This window comes from Vidua macroura, chromosome 9, assembly GCF_024509145.1.
Source record: "Vidua macroura isolate BioBank_ID:100142 chromosome 9, ASM2450914v1, whole genome shotgun sequence".
Lineage (NCBI taxonomy): Eukaryota > Metazoa > Chordata > Aves > Passeriformes > Viduidae > Vidua > Vidua macroura.
Window position 1 is genome coordinate 3485809 of NC_071579.1, and position 20161 is coordinate 3505969.

A 20161-nucleotide genomic window follows, 5' to 3' on the forward strand; every position below is an offset into this window, starting at 1 on the left:
GCCATGGATGTGACTTAGTGAGAAATTCTGCCATTGGTGAGAAGTGTTCTTAGGAAGCTAAACCAGCCAGAATTTCTGTTAGCATTCACTAAGTTTCAATTGACCTGGTATAATTGATTAGTTCATTTATTTGCTCTATTCTTTCTCTAGCATATTGACAAAGGTTTCAGACTTAGGCATACAAGTAATTTTATTCTCAATGGAGCAGTCCATTAAAGCCTATTATATCATTAGCACAATGATACACATCTATCTTCCAAGCACTTACATCTATGGATAAATTTTACACTTCTGTAATCCAGCCACATGCCTAATATATTGACTGCACTGGGAAAGTTTTCTTTCTGCACTCAACTACCAAAGTCCTTCTGTTATCATTACTGTATCACTACACCTGATCTTATATTAACACTCATATTGATTTGAATAGCATCAATTAGTTTAAGTACATTAATAGCAGAGTTAAACAGTTCTGCTGTATTGATAAAAAGGTGGCTCTCTGATGTAAGTTTTCAAGGTGGAGTTGAGCAGATTTAGCAGCTCCACAGTGATGAAGGGATCCAAATACTCCTTGCTACCTTCTCTAGCAATCATGTCACTCTGTCATAGACGCAATGCTCACCTGACTGCAACTCAAGCCAGTTCAACTCACTAACTGGGCAGCAAATTAATAATTTTTCTTTTATGGTGACTTTTCTTTCATTTTATCATGTTGCTGCCAGGACAGGCAAACTGGGAGGAAAGAAGCAGCATCAGGCACAACACACCATTCATGTTATGTTGTGCAGCTTCACTCACCTCCCAGAGATGGTAATACAGAATAGATCCAGTGCTGTGTGCACTGACACTCCTGATTTCAAACCTAACTGGAAGCACATTAATAGGACTGCAGCCTCAGCTGAGCACTCTGAAGTCCACCGGACTAAACCCATTAATGACTTAATCCACAAGTCTGCTTGATACAAGGAAACCTTTTTAGCAGAAAGCAGCTGTATGTCTGGTAGAGGGGTGAAAGGAGACACAAAGTTCATTACATCCAAGTCAACAAAACCTTCAAGTACAGATGTAGCAACTCCAAGATTAGATTCTTACCCATTTAAGGGATGCTTTTGCCGTGGTGACAGAAATTGCCAATAAAGTTATTTCAAGACATAAAAGACATGATCCACGTTGGGACTGGTTTATCAGTACAGTGTTCAAACCTGAGCTATGCACCAAAGCTTAGTAAAACAAACCCACGCAAACAAGATGTTCTATAATTTTAAAATCACTTTCTTTCAGTCACCACCACACCCAGCCTAGGCAGCCTGCAAGGTGATCCATGCCAATCAGCAACACAGAATCCTACAATGGTTTGGGATGGAAGTGACTTTAAAGATCATTTAGTTCCAACTCCTGGCCATAGACATCTTCCACTATCCTAGGCTGCTCCAAGCCCCATCCAATCTAGTCTTGAACACTTCCAGAGAAGGGGCAGACACAGCTCTGTGAGCTCTGTGCCAGAGCTTCACCACCCTCACAGGGAAGAATTTCTTCCCAGTGCCCAAGCTAAATGCAGTGTTTCAGTTTGAAGCCATTCCCGCTTGTCCTACCTCTATAGTTCCCAACAAAGAGTCCCTCTCTGGTTTCCTTGTAGGTCCCTTCAGATACTGGACACACTGTGAGGTCTCCACGCAATCTGCTCTGAACAGCCCCAACGTTCTCAGCCTGTCTTTGCAGGAGAGGTGCTCCAGTTCTCTTACCGACTTTGTGGCCTCCTCTGGACTTGCTCCAACAGCTCCAATGTCCCTTCTATGCCGGGGACACCTGACCTGTACACAACACTCCAGGTGAGGTCTCGCGGGAGTGGACCAGAGGGGCACAATCACCTCTCTCAAGATGCTGCCCACACTCCTTTGGATGCCCGTAATTTCCACGGTGCCCTGACCCCTTGCAGAAATGTGCCATTACTCCATAAATTAAGCTGCTCAGAGGGAGCAGGATACCTTCTGTTTAAAGTAGCGTCACTCACAGAAACCGAAGCCTTCGACAGTTTACAGCGTTCACGTGGCCACACCCTCAGTTGTATCTAATTATCTCAAGCATTACCTAATGCATCTGTTGCAGCAACCAGAACTATAGCAAAGAGACAGCAAAACTTAGCCCGACGGTGCAGACAGCCCCGACAGAGCACTGAGAACTTACATGCAAAGCGGTGAATCACAGCTCCACATGTTCATCCCACAAACACTTTTGGTCACCGTACTTTGAGTTTTCAAATCAGTAGAACAGTTGAAGCAGTTTAAGATGACAAACCCCCCCTCCTGACCAGAAGCGACCAGTCAAGTGTTAAATTTTCAATTTCAAGACAGTGGATTGTTCATCTACACAATGAAGCTATTTGTCAGACAAACCTCTACCTGCAAACTTACACAAGGAACCTCTACCTGCAAACTGACACTTACCCCGTGCCAGGAGATGCTCAGCTGCTGAGCTACAGCTTATACCCAGAGACAGAAACAATCAGAGAATCAGAAAATCGTCAAGCTTGGAAGAGACCCTTAAGATCATCAAACATCCTAAACACCTCTGAGAATGGTGACTCCACCACCTCCCTGGGCAACCTTCTTCCAGTGCCTGACTACCTTAACTATTCCACAAAGACTACACCGATAGCAGGCAATATACAACACAAAACTGCATCAACAGGGAAAAAATAAACAAAACAAAACAAAACAAAAAAACAACCCAGTCATACTCGTATAGAAGCCTCTATGCCTCCAACAGGCACAGTGAATGGCACCGATGAAGTCAGAGAATGCTCGGGGCAGATGTTGCCGGGGATGTCAGGAGGACTTTGAGCGGGCAGACACCGAGCGATGCCGCAATGCCGGGGCAGGACGCCCTGGCACAGCACAGGCACACATTTAGCAAAGCGCACATTTAAACTTTAAAAGCGCCATCCCCGTGCTCGGGGTGGCTCCCAGGGCAGCCGAGGAGCTCCCGGCTCTGTTTCTGTCTGACCATAGAAACACCCGGGATTGGCGGTTTCCCCCACAACGCGAAAAGACAACAGCGAAACGGAGCACCCCAACCCTCTCCGTTCACCCGCCACCCCCCGGTACGACAAGCAGCGGAAAGCAAATTAAAACTAGAAACAGAAAGACACTTAACGGGTGAAGCGGATGCCGCGGAGACGCCGGAGCCGGGCGCAGCGGCCGAGCCAAATGACAGCCGGCAGCTCCTCGGGCCAGGCCCGCCCCGGCCCCACCTCGCCCGACGCCCCGGCGGGGCGGCACCGCCGGCCGAGCGCGGCCTGGGGCGGCGGCGCGAGCCGCTCCCGCTGCCTCCTCACCTGGTGGACGCCCGCTGCGCCAGCGGCAAGTCGCGGCACATCCCGCGGAGGGAGGGCGGCCCGAGCCCGGTGCGCGGCCCGTCAGCGGCCGCTCAGCGCCGCCATTACCGGCCCGCAACTGACACGAAGCGGCGGCGGCGGCGGCTAATCGGAAACTCTCGCGAGAACCGGCCCACCGCCGACCTTCCCAGCATGGCGCCGTCCCGCCGGGCCCCCTCGGCGCCGGCCGCCATCTTGGGTGCGGCGCGGCCGCCCTTCCCTCCCTCAGCCGCGGGAGTGCCCCGTTCTCCGGTATGTCCCCTCGCAGCTTTTCTTTTTCCCCTCCCTTCTGCAGGCTTGACCTGCCGGGTTAGTCCCCTTGCGTTTTATTTGTAGAGCTCTGGGTGTTGGTGCAAGGCCAGGACGTGGCAATGCTAATTGAACCCAGCGCTGATGTTGGCGTTCCTGAAGCGGCTCCAGCCGAAACTAGGGCACCGCTTTTTAGTCATTTATGTTCATAGCTAAGTCATCTTTAGAAAAATAATTCAAATTTTTTTTTCTTTTTTGCAAATGACAGCGTCTCCAATTACACTCTCCCGAATTTAAATTTGAATAAACATTTGCACAGAACTTCAGAGACATGACTGAGTTTCACGGGCTTCATTTCACTTTTATCACTCATTATAGACACGGAAGAATTTGTTAGCATACTGACTTCTAATGCGTAGATTCCACCCTGAAGATGCATTAAAACCACCCACGCTTCAAAAATAGGTCTAAGATATCCAGCTATAGCAAAATTATTTCCACTGAAGAAGGAAAGTTATTAGAATAGGAAAAAATAATTTCTTCCTACAGTTATTTTGCGAATGCTCCCTTCAGGGCCTGTCTACAACTTCCCCAGTCTGGTTTTCAGTCATTAGTGTGATTGTTTGGTGCCAAATTTCTTGGGGGAGCACGGGGGTGGACAGTTATCTACCCCAAACACTAAAAGATCACGGTAACTATCAGAGCTTTTTTTTTTTTTTTTTTACTTCACGAGAAAGGATTAACCTATTTGTGCGTAGCCCCTCCTCTAGTAAATGGTCATCATTTTGCATGTAAATTATTCCAGTATGGGAACATCATAGGAAAACACCCTAAATACTGAGAGATTACAGCTATGAAGTTTAGGCAATGCAGAATTTAATCACATCACAATTACAGCATACTCATTTAGCCTTAATTTGGGTCTTTTACATATACAAACTAATTACAGAGTACATTTTCCTGCATAAGCATACCTCCTTTGAAAGAAGAAGTGAGCTCGAGATGTCAGTGGTTAAACCTTTGGAAATTATTTTGTTTTGCCAGATGAGGAGAAAAAAATGCCCAAATATGGAAAGACAAGCACAGGTCCAGTGGGAAAGAGTGGCAAGTAGTGCCAAATTCCCTCCCGAGTCCTCAAAGAGCAAACTTGCTGCTCCCAAATGCAGGAGACTGAAAATAACAATAATAATAATGGCAATTTCAGTCAATGAAAACAATATTACTGCAATGTATGGGATTGCAGACTAGGGCAAATGAAATTATTACATTCCCCATCATCACATAATGTTTGCTTAAATTTACTGCTTAATATTGCTGGACTGGCAGCTTATTTAAATTATTCAGCACTTTCGTAATGTACTGCCTCTTTAATTATGCTTTTAAACATAGTTTCTCTTTTCTGCTTGGAAGCAGTTAGTCTAGTTTCACACTCCTCCTTCTCATCTCCAGGCGAACTAGGCACCACATTAGGATTTTCTCAAACATGGAAATCAGTTGGTTTAAATGGAATTAGAAGGCAGTGTTTGTATTCTGGTTTTGCTCCTATTTGCTCTCTGTACCTGCCAGTGGAACCTAACTGGTTTGAAAGTGAACCCTTTTCACGTCCAAAGATTCCCTTGCAGTGAAGTGGAAAGCTCTGATGGGCAAACACCCGACATGAGAAAAGAGAAAAGACATTCTCGTGGAAAACGCAGTCACCTTGTGAAATTTGTAAAGAAAGGAAGCTTTTACCTGCACACAGCCCCAGGTAGGAGGAGTGGAACACTCTGCAGCTGGACGAGCTCCCTACAGAGCAAAGCAAGGCAGGGAACAGCAGCGAGCACTGCCTCAGTGCTGCATGGAGACGCTCAGTAAGTGAAAAGCAAAGAGCCACATTCTCATCTTTCACTCACTCGCTTTATTGCAGCTTTAAGAAAGAGGTTTGGAAAGTTTTCCACTCCACACCGTTCTTGCACACCCCTTTTAAAATTAGAAAGGGGCAGCTGGCTCCTGCAGCCAAAAGCCCCCAGACTCCCTCCCCCCTTTCCCTGATTGACATGGCTCCCAAGAGCCATGGAGGAATTTGGGGAAGGGTGCTTCCACCTGTTGGACATGGAATGAGATTTTCCAGGCATACAATTATAAATCCAACTGTCAGGAACTGACAATAAAACAGGACACAGGACAGCTGTGAGGACTACAGGACATCCCCCCTCGCTTCTCTGTACTCCTACGACTTTGCAGTCCCTCTGACAGCAGAAACAATGCATGAAAAATTGTTCTCTTATGAAATAAAGGCATCACTTCAGATTTCTTCCCAGTTTTCCAACTGTACCACAGGGTCCTAACACAGAATCTGGCAAGTTGTTCATGTTTCATTACAGCCCTCCAAAACCAGATTCTTTTCCCTAAATACAGCATGCTGGCAATTGCACTGCAGATGGTGCATATAGCTGTGTCCTGTACAGCAAATAATTTTATGCCTGCCTGAGCATGGAGCTCTCACCTTACCTTTTGCATTCAGATAGAGCTGGACTTTTCACGCAAAACAAATGTAATTTTCAAAAACAAGGCCACGAAAGCCACAGCTTATTTTTTAATTTTATTTGCAGAAAGAGTATGATTTTGTTGATGTGGAAAAAAAAGGGGGGGGGGGGAAATTAATTCCTTTTTCCAAACCTGCTTAGCATGCTCCACACTCAGCACAGCATGACTCAGAGCAGGGTGTGAGAGACAAGGTAACACCAGCTGAGCAGTGCTTTGTTCTGGGTCCCTTTCACAACAGCCACTGCTGAAGGCAGTAAGGTATTTCCATCCTGCAGGTGCCCACAGGTGACAGCAGGAGAGGGGTCACACTCCCCCTTCCACCTGGAGCTCCATCTGCTCACAACCCAAGGAGCACTTTGACCATTTCCAGTCCAATTTGCAGAGTACTGGAAATCTTGTCTGCAGCTTGGTGTGTAGCTGATTCATCCCTCCCCCAAAAGATCATGTTCTACTCAATTTTTTTTTTTGCTAAAGGCCACAGAAGAAGGAAAATCCCCTTCTTGGTCTCAAGGCCAGATCTGGTGTCTTTGCTCTGTAAAACCACATTTTTTTCTGTCACAAAGTAATTTCCTGATCTGCTGACAGTCAGGGACACTTCAACTTCACAAGTGAGATTTCTCTAGAAGGAGCCAAACTATTTTGCAGTTTGGAAAACATCAAATGGCTCCATTTGCCCCAGGCAATGAAATAATTATACAAGGAGGATAGTAATCAGCTGCCTGTGAGGAACACAGACAGACATTACTCTTTACCTCTGGCTGAGTAGGAGTTGCTTAATGACATCTGCATTAAGTACCTGTGGATATTTAATGAGAGCCTTTTAAGGACAAAGCCACAAACAGCTACAAAGGGACCTGCTGCTTCAAGAGCAGGAAGAGTCCTCTAACCCTGAGCCTTTCCCCCTCCTATGGAAGGGGCAACTCACTGTATCATCTTGTTTTTAATTCTTTTCAGACTAAGCAGCACAACATATTTGGAAATATACCTTTGTAGCTTTCCCTACAGTTCACAACAACAACAAAGATTTTCCTTTGGCTAGCACAACCTTAAGTCTTTAGTTTCCAGACACCTTCCTATTTTCTCTTGAACGAGGAATACAGCTCTTTAATACTTACAAGGAAGAGAAGTTTTAGAAGCAGAAAATAACCTGTATTATATATGTTTTATTTGTATATGCAAGCAATTTCCTGTCCTCATGTTCCAACTTCGTGGGGTTTTTTTGGTTTTTTTTGTTTTGTTTTGTTTCGGGTTTTTTTTGTTTGTTTTTTTTTTTTTTTTTTGTGGTGCCCAGTTCTAATAATTTTTTTAAAGTTACTTTTCAGTAAGACTGTCCCTCCAGTCAGTTCACAGTGCACTTGGTTTGTACACCAAAAGTACAGAACATGCAGCCAGGAGTGGAACAAGGATGAAGTCATCCCTTTTGTCAGCTGCTGACTCTTGTATTGGGCTAATGAAACAAGTGAACCATATCTTATCATTAGTTCCAGCTGAAATCAGAACTGGGGAATTAGTACAAGAACACCAAGTAAAAGACAATTCACAGCCATTTCCTGGAACATTCCCTGTCAGACAAAAGCCCTGATATTATGAAATACATTCATCTGCATCCCAGTATCTACCACTCCACTCAAGTTTCTTAAAAGTTTTAAATTTTGCTAAAGGTTGTATTTTAGCCATCTGTAGTTGGTCAAAGGTGAAATGAGCAATTTAAACATGAGGAAAAAAAAGTCTGACCACTGAAAATTCAGTGGGCAAGTCTTAAAACAGCTTTTATAAAACAAACAAGTATGTTTATTTTGAATAATTACTAAAATAGTTTACATAATATACAAACAAATATGCTATGAGGACAAATTTGAAAATAAGTCACAATTTTTTTAATAAAAAACATTTGTGCAGTGAAATGTTCAAAAGGTAAATGCCATCTTTTCCTTCCTGAGCTATTAAACATCCAGAACAACAGCACTTCCATGTCTTCTTACTGTTTTTATTTCTGCCCATTAAAATAGGAAGCATTATCCATTGCTGGATAATGCAATAATTAGAACAAATCCACCTCTGGCTTAAGTGACTACAGCTCTGTGTCTCCCAAACTCTGCTCTTTTATATGCTTCAGGTGATTTTGGTCAATTCCACTTAACATCCCCAACCTTGCCTAGCAGAAAGAAGCCAGAAGCTCCAGCTCCTCAACAGGTTTTCCTGGTTGAAAATGATTTTTTTGCAACAGGACAGTTCAAAGGGCTTGTGAATGAAGGATGGGCCAAATCTCTCACTGCTATAAGCAAACATCCTATTAATTTGAGAGCATCTTCACACATTCCTTCACACTCAGTAAAACCAAATGGACATGGACCAATAGCTCAGAGCATGAAGCAACAGCAATGAAATGGAAGTGCTGCTATCCTCTTTATTTTTTTACCCAAGTATGTAACAATAGAAACAGGTACTTGTGAGGAACTCTTGACATGAGAGACTAAAAAACATTTTAAAAGCATGCTCCGCAAATCTGTTCTTTGCTAGAAAGCTGCTAGCTATACACAGATACAAGAAGTTATTTTTTTAGGATATCAAGTACCACAAATAAATAGATTCTCTCAATGCAAAAATAATGATCTTAGTAAAAGGAGAAATAACCTATATCTTCCTAAAGTTTTTTTTTGGAAAGGAGATAATATGTACATGGGGACGACATTTTATAATTTCCATCCAAATTTTACGACTTGCAAAACTTCGAAAAAGAGTAGAGAACCCCTGCAAGCAGCCAGGCAAAGAGGTACTGAGGAATTATTTAACTAACATTAGTATTAGTGACTTTAAGCAACCTTTGCACCTCACCTTTTCTCTTTCTCCAGAACTGTTTGGGCAGGCTCATTTAAGGAAGAAATGCTTGCTAAAAGGCTCACTACAGATCACAGATTTTTCAAGCAATTTTGCTACTTCTACAAGTGGCCAGAGATAGCTGACACCTATGTTGTGATCCAATGGATCAGGAAGAAGCTTGTGCTTAGACTCACATCACATTGTCATCATTTTCAGTTTATTTCTTATGTTAGAAGTAAAGTAAGCAATTCTGGGAGATGAAGGTGATGGTTTTACATTCTGTTACCTTGTCAAAAGTGATACCAGCTTTATGCACCACCAGAGAAGGATCCTCACAGCAAAGCCAACAGTGCTTCAACACAGCTTCAGAGGCAGATGAGTGACTCTGAACTGAGGCACAGCAATGCTTAGCTCCAGGATACCAAGGCTGAATGTATCACTGAATACAATTTACAAACAACCAACAAGTCCCTTGCTTACACTCTGTAGTTTACTTAGAGAAGTCCCAGTTACTTTGGCAGAAACAACCTTGCCAGTTGGTGGAAAGTCTCTGCGCAGAAAGGACTGGTTTGCTGCTGCCTGAGCTCAGCAGGCACACCAAGTTCTTCCCTGTTCTGCCTTGCAACACACATTTTGTGTCTTCCTCCTCTCCCAAGTGCTCTCCAGCAACTTTTATGTGCATCCCTCTAGAGGGAGGCCCTTTTCAGGCCAAACAGGCAACACAAGATGAGATATCCGGCTCCACAGTCCACTCAGCTTATCTGTGTCCATGCCATTGTAAGAACTAGGAACATCTGAACTGGTGAACTTTGCCCAGAGGAAATCCCGGACTTTCTCCTCCACTTCTTGGAAGGTGAGGCTCTTTCTCAGTGACTGCTCGTCCAGGAGAACTGTCAGCAGAAGGGCCACATCCTTAAACGCTGCGTTTTCATGGTCACAGTACTTATAAAAGATTAAGGTGGAGCCTGCAGGCAGTGACTCAAATCGATGCACCACTGCCACCTTCTTGCCTTCACTGAACCCAGAGCTGAGCTCTGTGTCCACCTCCTGCTTGACAGCATCGCTGTCCAGCACAGCCTTGTCCACCCCATCGATGCTGATCGTGGTGGCGTTCTGGGAGGAGGCAAAAGCATTGGCAATCTCGTTGCTCAGGCACCTCAGGGCCTTCTCAGCTTCCTGGCCAGCTGTGAGCAGCAGGATAGCAGGCTCCAGATGCACATGGGAAGAGTTAAGACGTTTCTCAAGGGACACACGGGCTTTTCTCCACAGTTTGGGGTCCTGGCTTTGGTAAGTATTTTTTAATTTCTCCATCCGGGCCCGAAACTCTTGCAGAATTTCAGCATCTCTCCTTGAGGAGGTTCCACCTTGAATTCCACTCCACAGGACATAAAGCAGTGGGACACAAATTAACAGAACCAGTAACAAAGTCCACATCTTATGAAATCCATTCTGTGATTCACCATCATCTATAGAGAGATGGAGCAAACAAGAAGAAAACAATGCTTTAAAAGGCATCAGAAGTCAACAAGTGAAGGGAAAATAAGAGGAAACAGTGAAATAATCTCATTCTCAATACTGGTACAGTAGCTGAAAAGCATAGAAAACATGATCTAGTTAAAAAAAACTCACACAACAAAACAGAAAACACAGTTTTGAACTCAAGCCACTTTGTGAAGTGACAACATTAAAAAAAAAAAAGAACATTTTTACACATTCCCAGATTGACTAGGAGTAAATTAGACCTTCTTCTGAAAAAGGAGCTCTTAAAGTTCATCAATATTCCATTCAATTTAATAAAATCCAAAAGCTTAAGATGGCTCTGAAAAAGGTCAAAACTTTCAAAACTTCTCCTATATTTACTGCCTGCAGAAAAGATCCTATAGTAAACCTGGCTGCACCAGAATGGTTTCTGTGTTATTTCTCTTTCCTATTCCCTTAGGATAAAAATAGTTCCTGCAGCAATTCTTGCATCTCAAACACTGGTGGTCAACACTATCAGAGAGTGTTGTGGCCTTTGGATCAGTGAGCTTCACAAAGTACACACAGCAAACAGTGTACAAAATATCAGATATTTTGATTTGGTTTCGTATTTGAACAGTTAAATTAACACTTGTTTCATGCACTGCAAGCAAAAGGCTCTGCAAGCAAAAGGATTCTGTTCCCAGTAAAATGAGTGACAAAATACACCAATGATCCTGGCAACAGGAAGAACTGCATTCCTTTTGTTACCTCTTTACACCCTAACTTTTATCAGGACAGCAACACAACAATGGTTAAATAACTGCCTTAGTTTTAAACTTGTAAACATTACAGATAAAAGACCTCAAATTCAGGTGAAAATGTTATCCATTATACAACACGCTTCCTTCCTTCATGCTGATGACATGTCCCAGCAAGCAATCAGCAATCAGGACCCTCAGCTTAACACCAACTCCCAGGAACTGAAATATTTGGAAAGGCATAAAAATGGTTAAATGTTACACAAGCGTGAAACAGAAGTGAAAGCAGAAGTCTTACTTTTGGCCAGAGGCTGTAACTGGTTCTCTGTACTGGACTGATACCGAGATTTACTTCTGCCTGTTAAGAAATTAAGAAAGGAACATGAGAAGAGCACTAAGACAATTATGACCAATCTTCCAGCAGGGAGTTGAAATCACCAAACTGCATTATTTTCAAGGAAAAGCTGTTCTTAGTTATGCTTTTACATGCAAAATTCCACAAAGCTGACAGGAAGGGTAACAAAGCACCCTGCCGAAGCAAACACAGCCTTGCTACGTCAGAGCAAAGGTGAGGCTGTCACCTCATCCCAGGTGGGGCTGGGTCAAGTTCAGGGTTTTCAGTTCCCTTCCAACATCATTCTCCCTCTCGTGCTCAAAAGAATCATCTTGAACAAGAAAAATTACACCTTCAGCACATTACCAGCCTGAGAAGTCTCACTCAACTGTCAGAGCAAATCTCAATCTCTGCTCTTTGTCAAATGCCAGTTCCCAAGCCATCCTGACAATCTTGCCTAGAAAGCACAAGTCCCCAGTCTACCACAAATCACCCCCAAAGACTTTCAACTCTTGAAGAATTATGCAGATAAAACTCAATTTCAAGTACAAGGTGACAAAATGGAAGAGATTTAACAAGCTGTTATTTTCTGCAAAAGGATCCCATGTCCCAATTGAGCTTCCTGATTTTGCTCAAGAATTTGAGAGGCGTAAAAATGGAAATTTAATTAATGGACACACTAGATAAACAACATAATGCAAGACCTAAATAGGAAAAAACAAAGCAATATGTTAAATGCACAGTCTTCTTTTCCCTCTCCATGTAGCTTGGGTTGGAGGCCTGCTTCATCAGCAGTCAGTTTCTTTGGATGAATTATGCTTTTAAAGCAAAACGCAAGCTTTCAACTTCAAAATATACTTTTGGTCTATTTAAATGGGCTCAGACAGCAAAGTACAAGAGGCATTATCCATAAAGTGTTATGAACAACTTTCCCAAGAGACCAGTATGAATATATACTGTGCAATTTTTGGTCAGCATGTTTTCTACATTTAGCCAGTTAATTAAAAAGACAGGAGAATTTATGTCTCCTTGTTGAACAGCAACTGATTCAAAGATGAAGGCTCTTTAATATATAAACAAATCAGGACACTGTCAATGGCACTATTGAGCATAAATTGAACAAACATACCTTGCAGTAGTTATTTAAAGACACTGAAATAAACTCCATAACCTTGTTTCTGTATGAATGTAATTGCAGAAGGTGCTAAAAGCAGCTCTGGTTTAAGCTGGGGCTTAACTGGCTTAATGAACTGCTCTATTCTGTAATTTCAACCCCCTACCCCAGAAGGGCACAGCCATGGAGCTTGTCACTGGCTAAGTTTATCTCAATCTTCTAAGAGTTAACAGCTCAAAATCACCTTGATTCTGTAATACATCACAGTGCAGCTCTCTTTGCACAGAGCAGGTTTCATATTTAGGTGACAGCTGTAACTCATACAATAAAGGGAAAAATAATTCAATAAACAGTCTAAAACCAGATCTTACTCTGCCTAAGAATTGTGCATTATTTACAACACAATTTGCACAAAGGCCCAGTAAATTCCGTCTTGCTTAATTCAAAAAGTCTAACTTCTGCAGACACCTTAAAGATTCCAGAGTTTTAAGTGATCTTGCAAAGTTCTTCACCCTGCACACAACTTACCACTCCTGCAGCACCTGGAGTGGCACAGAAAAGTAAAAGTACCAGACAAGATAGAACTCTCTGCATCAATTCATTTTTCAAAGGCATTTCACAGATGTGCAGCTACCACAAGATGAGCTTCTCTTCCTGAATGCACCATGGTTTAATAAAACACCAAATAAACAACAAAACCAAAAAGAAACAAAAACCCAAGCAACCCCTGCAGGTTCTTCAGACTGAAATCTGATTTATAAAACTTCATTTATCTTTATCTATACCTGTTGAGGATAGAAACAAGGACCAAGATTTTACTAAGAATTCAGAACATTTTCTTTCAAGTACTCTTCCAACAGGAAAAAAACAAAACCAAAAAAACCCACTAAAAATAACAAAAAACAAAAACAAACAAACAAAAACAAACAAAAAAACACCACAAAAACCCCCCAAAAACAACAAAAAAACCCCCACCCCAAAACAGCCCCCAGAAGTCTGAAACACTGGGAGCTAGTCATTAGATGAGCAGACTGGATTTTGCCAGCAAAGAAAAATGCTGCTCCTTTTCAGGAGTATAGAACAACTAATTCAATCACAGTAAGCCACCACTTCTCAGGGAAAGGATAAAAGGGCAGGTTTGTGTACAAACTAACATTCACACTGCCACCAAAAGGTAAAGGTTTTGTTCCCTTCCTCAGCTTACCCCACAATGCCTCTACTCCATGCTCTGCACTTATTGTCCCATGAGTCAACTCCAAAAAGAAAAATAAAAGAGAAAGTGGAGCATTTTCTGTGGTCAGCAAGCTGAATAACCTCACAGAAAGGCTCTGACTGGAATATGCTGCCTTCTCCAGTTTGTATTTGAATCTGCCTCCTGATTGCATGCCCATCTTCCCAGACAGTGTCCCAGGGTACAAGAAAAACCAGAAGCAGAGCAAAGGAAAATAACTCTGTCCTTTTCATCTAAGGTTTGGGAAAGACTAGGTTCTCTTGTTTAACTTACTCTGTGGTGCAGAAGTTGAGTAGCACTCTTGATTTTTCTCAAGGAAGTCAGCCTTTATTTCTGAAAGCAAAGCACAAATGGAAGAACTCAGTTACCACATCAGAGGTCAGAAGAGGACAGACCAGCCACACATGCTTCTAGCTCTTTCTGTGAAATCCTCACAGCTTATTAAGGCAGGAGGATATGCTGTGCTGCCAAACCAAGCCTGCAGCACATGCACAGCCTCTTGGACCCCTCTGAGATGGAGAAAGTTACTGTTATCTATTTACTGTTATCTATTAGAAAGGGCTTAATTTGGCCCTTCACCCCAAGGCTTTTGCCAATATGACAAATCATTCTTATGTCTTCTTTTAAAAAGACACGTAACTACCTTCTGTGGCTAAAAATTATCCCATTTTTTTTCCTCACTGTATCTCCCCATTGCTTCTGCAATGCACATGGGAGAAAAATCTCTGAGCAATGACCAAAGTGCTCCCTCACCTTGAAATTACTTGGTGTAGTCATTCCCCCTGCTAAAGTCAAGGATAACTCACCTCTTTAGAAAAATAAGAGTTTTAGTTTTCCTTGCCTGGGGCAATTAAAAATCCACTCTCATAAGTTTTTTTGAAGCAGGTATGATATTACTCTTTTTTGGTTTGCTTTTCAAAAACCACACAGTTGGGTATTTATCAAAGTTGAAATCTGCTTTTTCTTGAACTTTAAGGTTTTTCACCCAAGCAGATGATCATCATAATATAATCAGTTTGACTTTGGCTCAGGCAGGAGTACACACTGAAACTAATTTTTTTTAAAGAAATCCTTTTTCATCCATTCAGATTTCAACTCAAAACCTCCCAGTTTTCTAAAAGAACTGAATGATTATCATTTTAATATATTTAAGCAATCATTTGTTACACCATGGAAAAAGTACTGATAAAAGCTGTTACCTTTTAGTGGTGCAGAAATGTTTGGTTTCTCAGTTTTGTTACTGTCATAAGCCTTTGCATTTTCCTTTACTGGATTCTCTTCAAAGTAAATTGTAGTACCACCTGTCCAGAGCAAAAAAAAAAAAAAAGAATAAAAAGAGGATTGGCAACATCATAAATCTGAAGGACCAACTTGTAGTTTCAGAACATCCATGACCTAAATCAGTGATTTTCCAAGTTGTGAATTCCCAAAAGTTACTCTCTTAACAGAAAACAAAAAGCAACTAAGACTTGAAATGCTTATGGCAAAATTGAGTTCACTAGAAATACAGCTGTCTATACCACCACCCGCTTCTTTAAAAAGAAATATTAGGAGGTCTTGGCTTAAAAACATGAATATTAGGAGCCAAGAAATTTCTTACACTAAGGGGATTCAGTGTAAACACCATGGGAGTATAGAGAATTTTCCCCACAGCTTTGGGCACTCAACTTACAAACAATAATTGTGCTGTCTTATGCAGCATTGGGCAGAGGGGAAAATAGACAGAAGCAAATATAGAAAATAAGTTCCCTTTTAATGGAGTCCAAGCCATCCTTTAGTTAGGTTTCATTCTCTCCTAATCCATAACAGCAACCTAATTTCACCCCTCAGGTAGCTGGGAAGAATCTAAACCAACATCTTTCAGCTGTTTGCCAAATTACAGAGTCATTCAGCTGTGAAACCCAGCTTAGTTAATGTCACTAACTAGAAAGAGTAAACCCTGTAGGACATCAGAGGTCACAGAGCAAAGGTCAGGGCTGGGAAACCAAAAGCAGGAGAGGATAAAGTTCAATCCCAGAATCGAGAGGCTGACAAGAAAAAGCTCAAGCATAGAATAAAAAGCTGTAGAACAGTTGGGGAACAGAGATCTTGGCACAGCTATCAAGCATCAGCAGAGCAAACAGCAAAGGGAAGAATACAACTGGTAATTTTTTTCTAACATTCACTCTGGGTCCTTTTACTCTTTAAACAGCCCAGGGTTCTGCTGGGACTCAATGTGTTTCTGTAGCTCTTTTACCACATGCCAAGGGCAATGCACAGCTTGCCACCTAGTGTTGAGTAATTTTACTTCAACAAAGAAAACAGCGTTTCTCTAATGTGCTCTGGCAGTTTCAGCACACCAGTGTATGTCAAACATACTAAGGAGAAAAACAAAACCACCAGATCCATCCAAACCACAAAAAGTGGGGAAAAGCTGTAAGTTTTAAACTATGGTAAGTCACAGGGGCAGCAGTTAAGTATTTGCACCAACGTAATGGGGCCCTATGTTTTAAATCCATCTTAAAAAGCTGTTAAGTGACTGACTTCCCACAAAGCTCAGAACAAGGATACTTTATTTTTAGGAGTGCCAAACTACATATCCGTAATATTTCACTAGGTACTGAGGTTTTACAAGGAAAATCTCCCTACTAATTGTGACCAGAAGACCAAAAAGATCTATGAATCTACAGAGGGTTACTCAGGCAGTCGCTACTCTTAATTCCTCTCCCCTTCTTGGCCTCAATCACTATTCTTTGTGTCACAAAGACTTCTTAGAAGTTGCAGAAAAGAAAGGTCAATGTAAGTACAACTTCCATGGAGATTGCTAGCATGTATCTTCAGCTCACTGATCTAGAAGCTGCCCTGATTCAAGGCAGGGGTTTTTAGACTCTTAAAACTCTGCAAGCTTTTCTTAAAGCTTTCTAGCTCCCCAGGCAAGTTGCCTAACTTTAAAACCTCTTACTAGAAGCCAGGAACCAGTTTCTCAAGGTGTGGTTTTGCTTCCATTCTGTTCTCAGGGAAGCAGGACAATTATGCTCCCCCAACAACCCAGCCTGCTTATTCCCCTGCCTCACAGACCATCCCCTAAACTCTGCACATCTACAGATGGAGGGGGAAACCAATCCTCTGCTTCTATATAAACAATTGGAGTCTGTTATCATACTTTGACACCTGTTGTGCCTATAATCCAATACAGCTGCTAAGAGCTGGGGAGGGTGGGATGGAGAGGAGCCTCATTTTTAGATCCATCTAATTAAAAACCCAACCCTTAGCTGCACCTCCTGAAGCAGTACAGCCACGTTTAAAACACTGAGCCTATTATACCCTGTTAGCCACCATGCGGGAGCAGGAGCATTTTTCATACACAAACCTCAGTACCTGCCTAAAGAAATATTCATAACCTTCCTCAAGATAAGATTTTTTTTTTCCCCACGTCTCCTGGAAATTCTGCTTCTGGAGCAGAATACAGGCAGACAGTTCCTGGTGACAAAAACACAGATGGGAATGGAGAACAGCCCCAGGCTAGCCCAACACATCCCACACTCCAAAACAGAGTAAAGAGGAAGGAAGTACAATTTATTCACAATTTCCTGGTGGAATGACAGGCTAAAGCCACGTGACTATGTTACACTGAGTTAGCACAATTCTACAGCTTGGAGAAAGACACCGGTTCCATCAACTAAAGCAACAAGTAGGTGCCACACAGCAGTAACAGAGCAGCTTGCCCAGCCCAGTGTCCAGGAGCAAGTCACAGAGCATCCTTGGTGTTTCAAAGGAAGAAAAACCCCAAAGGAAGTTATGCACTTCCTCATAAGCAATGCTGCCCCCGGCAAGGAGCACAGCCATAGAGGGATTGATTCCTGCAGCTCAGCATACCTTGTTTAAATCCCGCCTTTCAAAACCAAGCAGTGTTAGTAAAATTTCGATGCTGTGGTAAAATAGTGTTCCAAGCGATGCACGAGGAAAAAAACAGCCACCAAAAACCAGCCGCCTGAGGGTTTCAGCGGGCTCTGCACGCACCGATCCTTTAGAGGATCGCTTCTGCTCCCATCCCTGGTGTATGGGATAAGAACCACAGCGGGAATTCTTCACCTATGTGCCACGGTAACACCTGCCAAGGAGCTAGAACCCAATAAACCACATTTCCCTGAGCGTGGGGCATTCCAGCCCCTCTGGGAGCTCTGGGAGCTGGAGCCTACCTGGCGATCTGTACGCTTTTATAGGGGGTCGCGTCAGGGCATCTGGGGTCCCGAAGTGATGCTCGTCCCCTGAAACGAGAAACGGGTGAGGGGCACAGCCGGCACCTCAGCTCAAACCCACCGGGCCCCGGCCTGACAGCCTTCCAGGAGCACCAAGCTCACCGGGAGCCCGCGCCGTTTCCAGCGGCGCGCTCCCGTCTCAGCAGCCCCCGACGGGAACCACACGGCGCCCGCCCGCCCGCCCCGCTTCGCGCCGCCCCACCGCGCCCTCAACCACATGATCCACCGCGGGCCGCTGCGCCCGCCCGCCCGCCCACGCCGCTTACCGCGCTGAGCCGCGCTGTCCACCTCGTCCCCGTGCTCCTCCGGCCGCGCCGCCGACAGCCGGGGGCTCTTCCGCCGCCGCTTCAGCCCGGTGCCGTCCGGCGGAGCCGCCTCGTCGTCGCCGCTGCCCACCATGCCGCCCGCACCGCGCCGCCTACCCCGACCCCGTACTCTGCCCCGTACTCTTCCCCGTCCGCCCGCCGCCGCCTGCCCGGGCCTGCAGCTGCCGCCTTCCCGCGGCGGCGGGGGCGGCTCCGCGGGCCTCACTTCCCGCGGGGCGGGACCCGCGCCCGCCGCTTCCGCCCGCGCGCGGAGCGGCCGCCGCGGCGTCACGTGGTAGGGCAGCCGGTCCGCCATGGCCCCGGCAGCGCCGGGCCGCCCGCGGGGCCCGGAGCGGCGCCCGGCTCGGGATCGGGCCCGGGCTCGGTGGGAGCGGCCCGTGCCACGCCCGTCCCGCGGCCCTGCGGCTGCTGCCCCCCAGTGTAAAAAATGCGGGACGGCCGCTGCCCCCCCCCAGCCCGGCGGGGCCCCGCGAGGGCGGCCCCCGAGGGCAGCCCGGGCCCGGCGCCCCCGCTCCCCGCAGAATTATTTTCTATGCGCGACCCGATCGTAGCGCAACAAGGCCAGTTCTGCATTTCTCGGGGGCAGAAAAGCCTGTAAAATAAGCACAAATAGCAGCTGAATAGCAGAGAGGAAACCAGGAGGTACTTCGAGCGACATGAGATCCTCTGGCACTGATAAAGTTGCACTACTCTGTTCCTTAGTGTGCGAATCATTTTGGTTAATCAGATCTGGAATATCTCACAAGGCATTTCACTTTTCTTACCTGTTTGTTCAGATGCATTACTGGTAAACAGGGATTTTTAGATGTGTTTGATTGCATCCTTGATAAAGCTTATTTACCGAGGCATGTGGTATAGTTCCTATGGCTGGAGGTTTTCAAGATGCAATTTGACAGGACTACAAGATCTCCTCTAGACTCCCTCCCTAGCAGCTCAAGACCAGCTTGGAAATGAGTTGCTAAGCAAATAAGAGACCATTTTACAAATCCACAGAATTGTTCTGGTTGGAAGGGATCTCATCCAGTCCAACATGCCAGCCAAGGCAGGGTGACCTGGAGCAGGTGACAGAGGAACATGTCCAGGTGGGTTTGGAATGTCTCCGGAGAGGGAGACCCCATGCCCTCCCTGGGCAGCCTTTCCCAGTGCTCTGCCACCCTCATTGTAAAGAAATTCTTCCTCATGTTGAGGTGGAACATCTTGTGTTTTAGTTTATGGCCACTGCTCCTTGTCCTGTCACTGAGGAGAGTCTGGCACTCCCGTGCAATCCAGCAGGAAGGCTGGGTGAGGGAAGTTCATTCAGCCTCCACTCCTGTGCCTGTCTTCTCTGTAAAAAGATTTCAAATCTGAAAATACCCTAAATTCTTTACTAACACACCATAAATGTTGCAGTTTCACCCAAAAGCAAGTGAATATTTGTGAGATAATTTGTGAGATACCTCCTACTGTACTAGCAGTAAATACTGTCATTCTTTTCAGTCCTAAAAGCAGAACACACACATTGAGCATTGTTTTCTAAAGCAAAAATTAAAGAGGATGTAACAAATACCACATCAGGAAAAGAAAGTCAACATAACAATGGCAACATCCTTTTTTGTAACTGTTTTGTGATGACTTGGTGCCCTAGGCCAGCCAGTTAATTTTTTGGGAACCAGGTTCTCAACCTGGAGAGGCTGAAATGACTCCCTGATTTTGTCACACACTTGCCACCAGTTTCGTGACACTTGTGCTTCC

General features: G+C 44.3%; 3 protein-coding genes across 19 annotated transcripts in view; 1 reads left to right on the top strand and 2 right to left on the bottom strand.

The window, feature by feature from the left end:
• Nucleotides 1-3415, bottom strand: part of CEP350 (centrosomal protein 350) — a 76685-nt gene extending 73270 nt beyond the window's left edge. For 14 of the 17 annotated variants that reach the window (XR_008438259.1, XR_008438256.1, XR_008438257.1 and 11 more), the window contains exon 1: nucleotides 3335-3415. The gene's annotated coding sequence lies outside the window, so the exon portion shown is untranslated. Of the gene's footprint in view, nucleotides 1-1742; nucleotides 1924-2737; nucleotides 3131-3153; nucleotides 3293-3334 lie in introns of those variants that run through there. The other 3 variants (XM_053984500.1, XM_053984502.1, XM_053984501.1) reach the window with 3 other exon arrangements.
• On the top strand, nucleotides 2785-3952 carry LOC128811463 (brain acid soluble protein 1-like). The gene is made up of 3 exons (XM_053985115.1): nucleotides 2785-2863; nucleotides 3009-3625; nucleotides 3710-3952. Exons 1-3 carry the CDS (start codon nucleotides 2785-2787, stop codon nucleotides 3749-3751), a joined length of 738 nt encoding a protein of 245 aa, XP_053841090.1. The 3' UTR covers nucleotides 3752-3952.
• A 3964-nt stretch (nucleotides 3953-7916) lies between these two features.
• On the bottom strand, nucleotides 7917-18738 carry LOC128811520 (torsin-1A-interacting protein 1-like). Its single transcript, XM_053985184.1, has 6 exons — nucleotides 18371-18738; nucleotides 18045-18113; nucleotides 15066-15167; nucleotides 14140-14199; nucleotides 11486-11545; nucleotides 7917-10434 (listed from the first exon to the last, which is right to left on the bottom strand). Exons 1-6 carry the CDS (start codon nucleotides 18723-18725, stop codon nucleotides 9641-9643), a joined length of 1440 nt encoding a protein of 479 aa, XP_053841159.1. The 5' UTR covers nucleotides 18726-18738; the 3' UTR covers nucleotides 7917-9640.
• Nucleotides 18739-20161: the final 1423 nt, after the last annotated feature.

Bases quoted from the DNA above. Each gene is read 5' to 3' on its own strand.
- LOC128811463 (XM_053985115.1), top strand. From the start codon at position 2,785: ATGAAGTCAGAGAATGCTCGGGGCAGATGTTGCCGGGGATGTCAGGAG. The intron at 2,864-3,008 runs GCAATGCCGGGG...GTCTGACCATAG, and splicing joins GGCAGACACCGAGCGATGCC to AAACACCCGGGATTGGCGGT. The intron at 3,626-3,709 runs GTATGTCCCCTC...TTTTATTTGTAG, and splicing joins CGGGAGTGCCCCGTTCTCCG to AGCTCTGGGTGTTGGTGCAA.
- LOC128811520 (XM_053985184.1), bottom strand. From the start codon at position 18,725: ATGGCGGACCGGCTGCCCTACCACGTGACGCCGCGGCGGCCGCTCCGC. The intron at 18,114-18,370 runs GTAAGCGGCGTG...TTCTCGTTTCAG, and splicing joins GGACAGCGCGGCTCAGCGCG to GGGACGAGCATCACTTCGGG. The intron at 15,168-18,044 runs GTAGGCTCCAGC...TGCTCTGGACAG, and splicing joins AAAAGCGTACAGATCGCCAG to GTGGTACTACAATTTACTTT.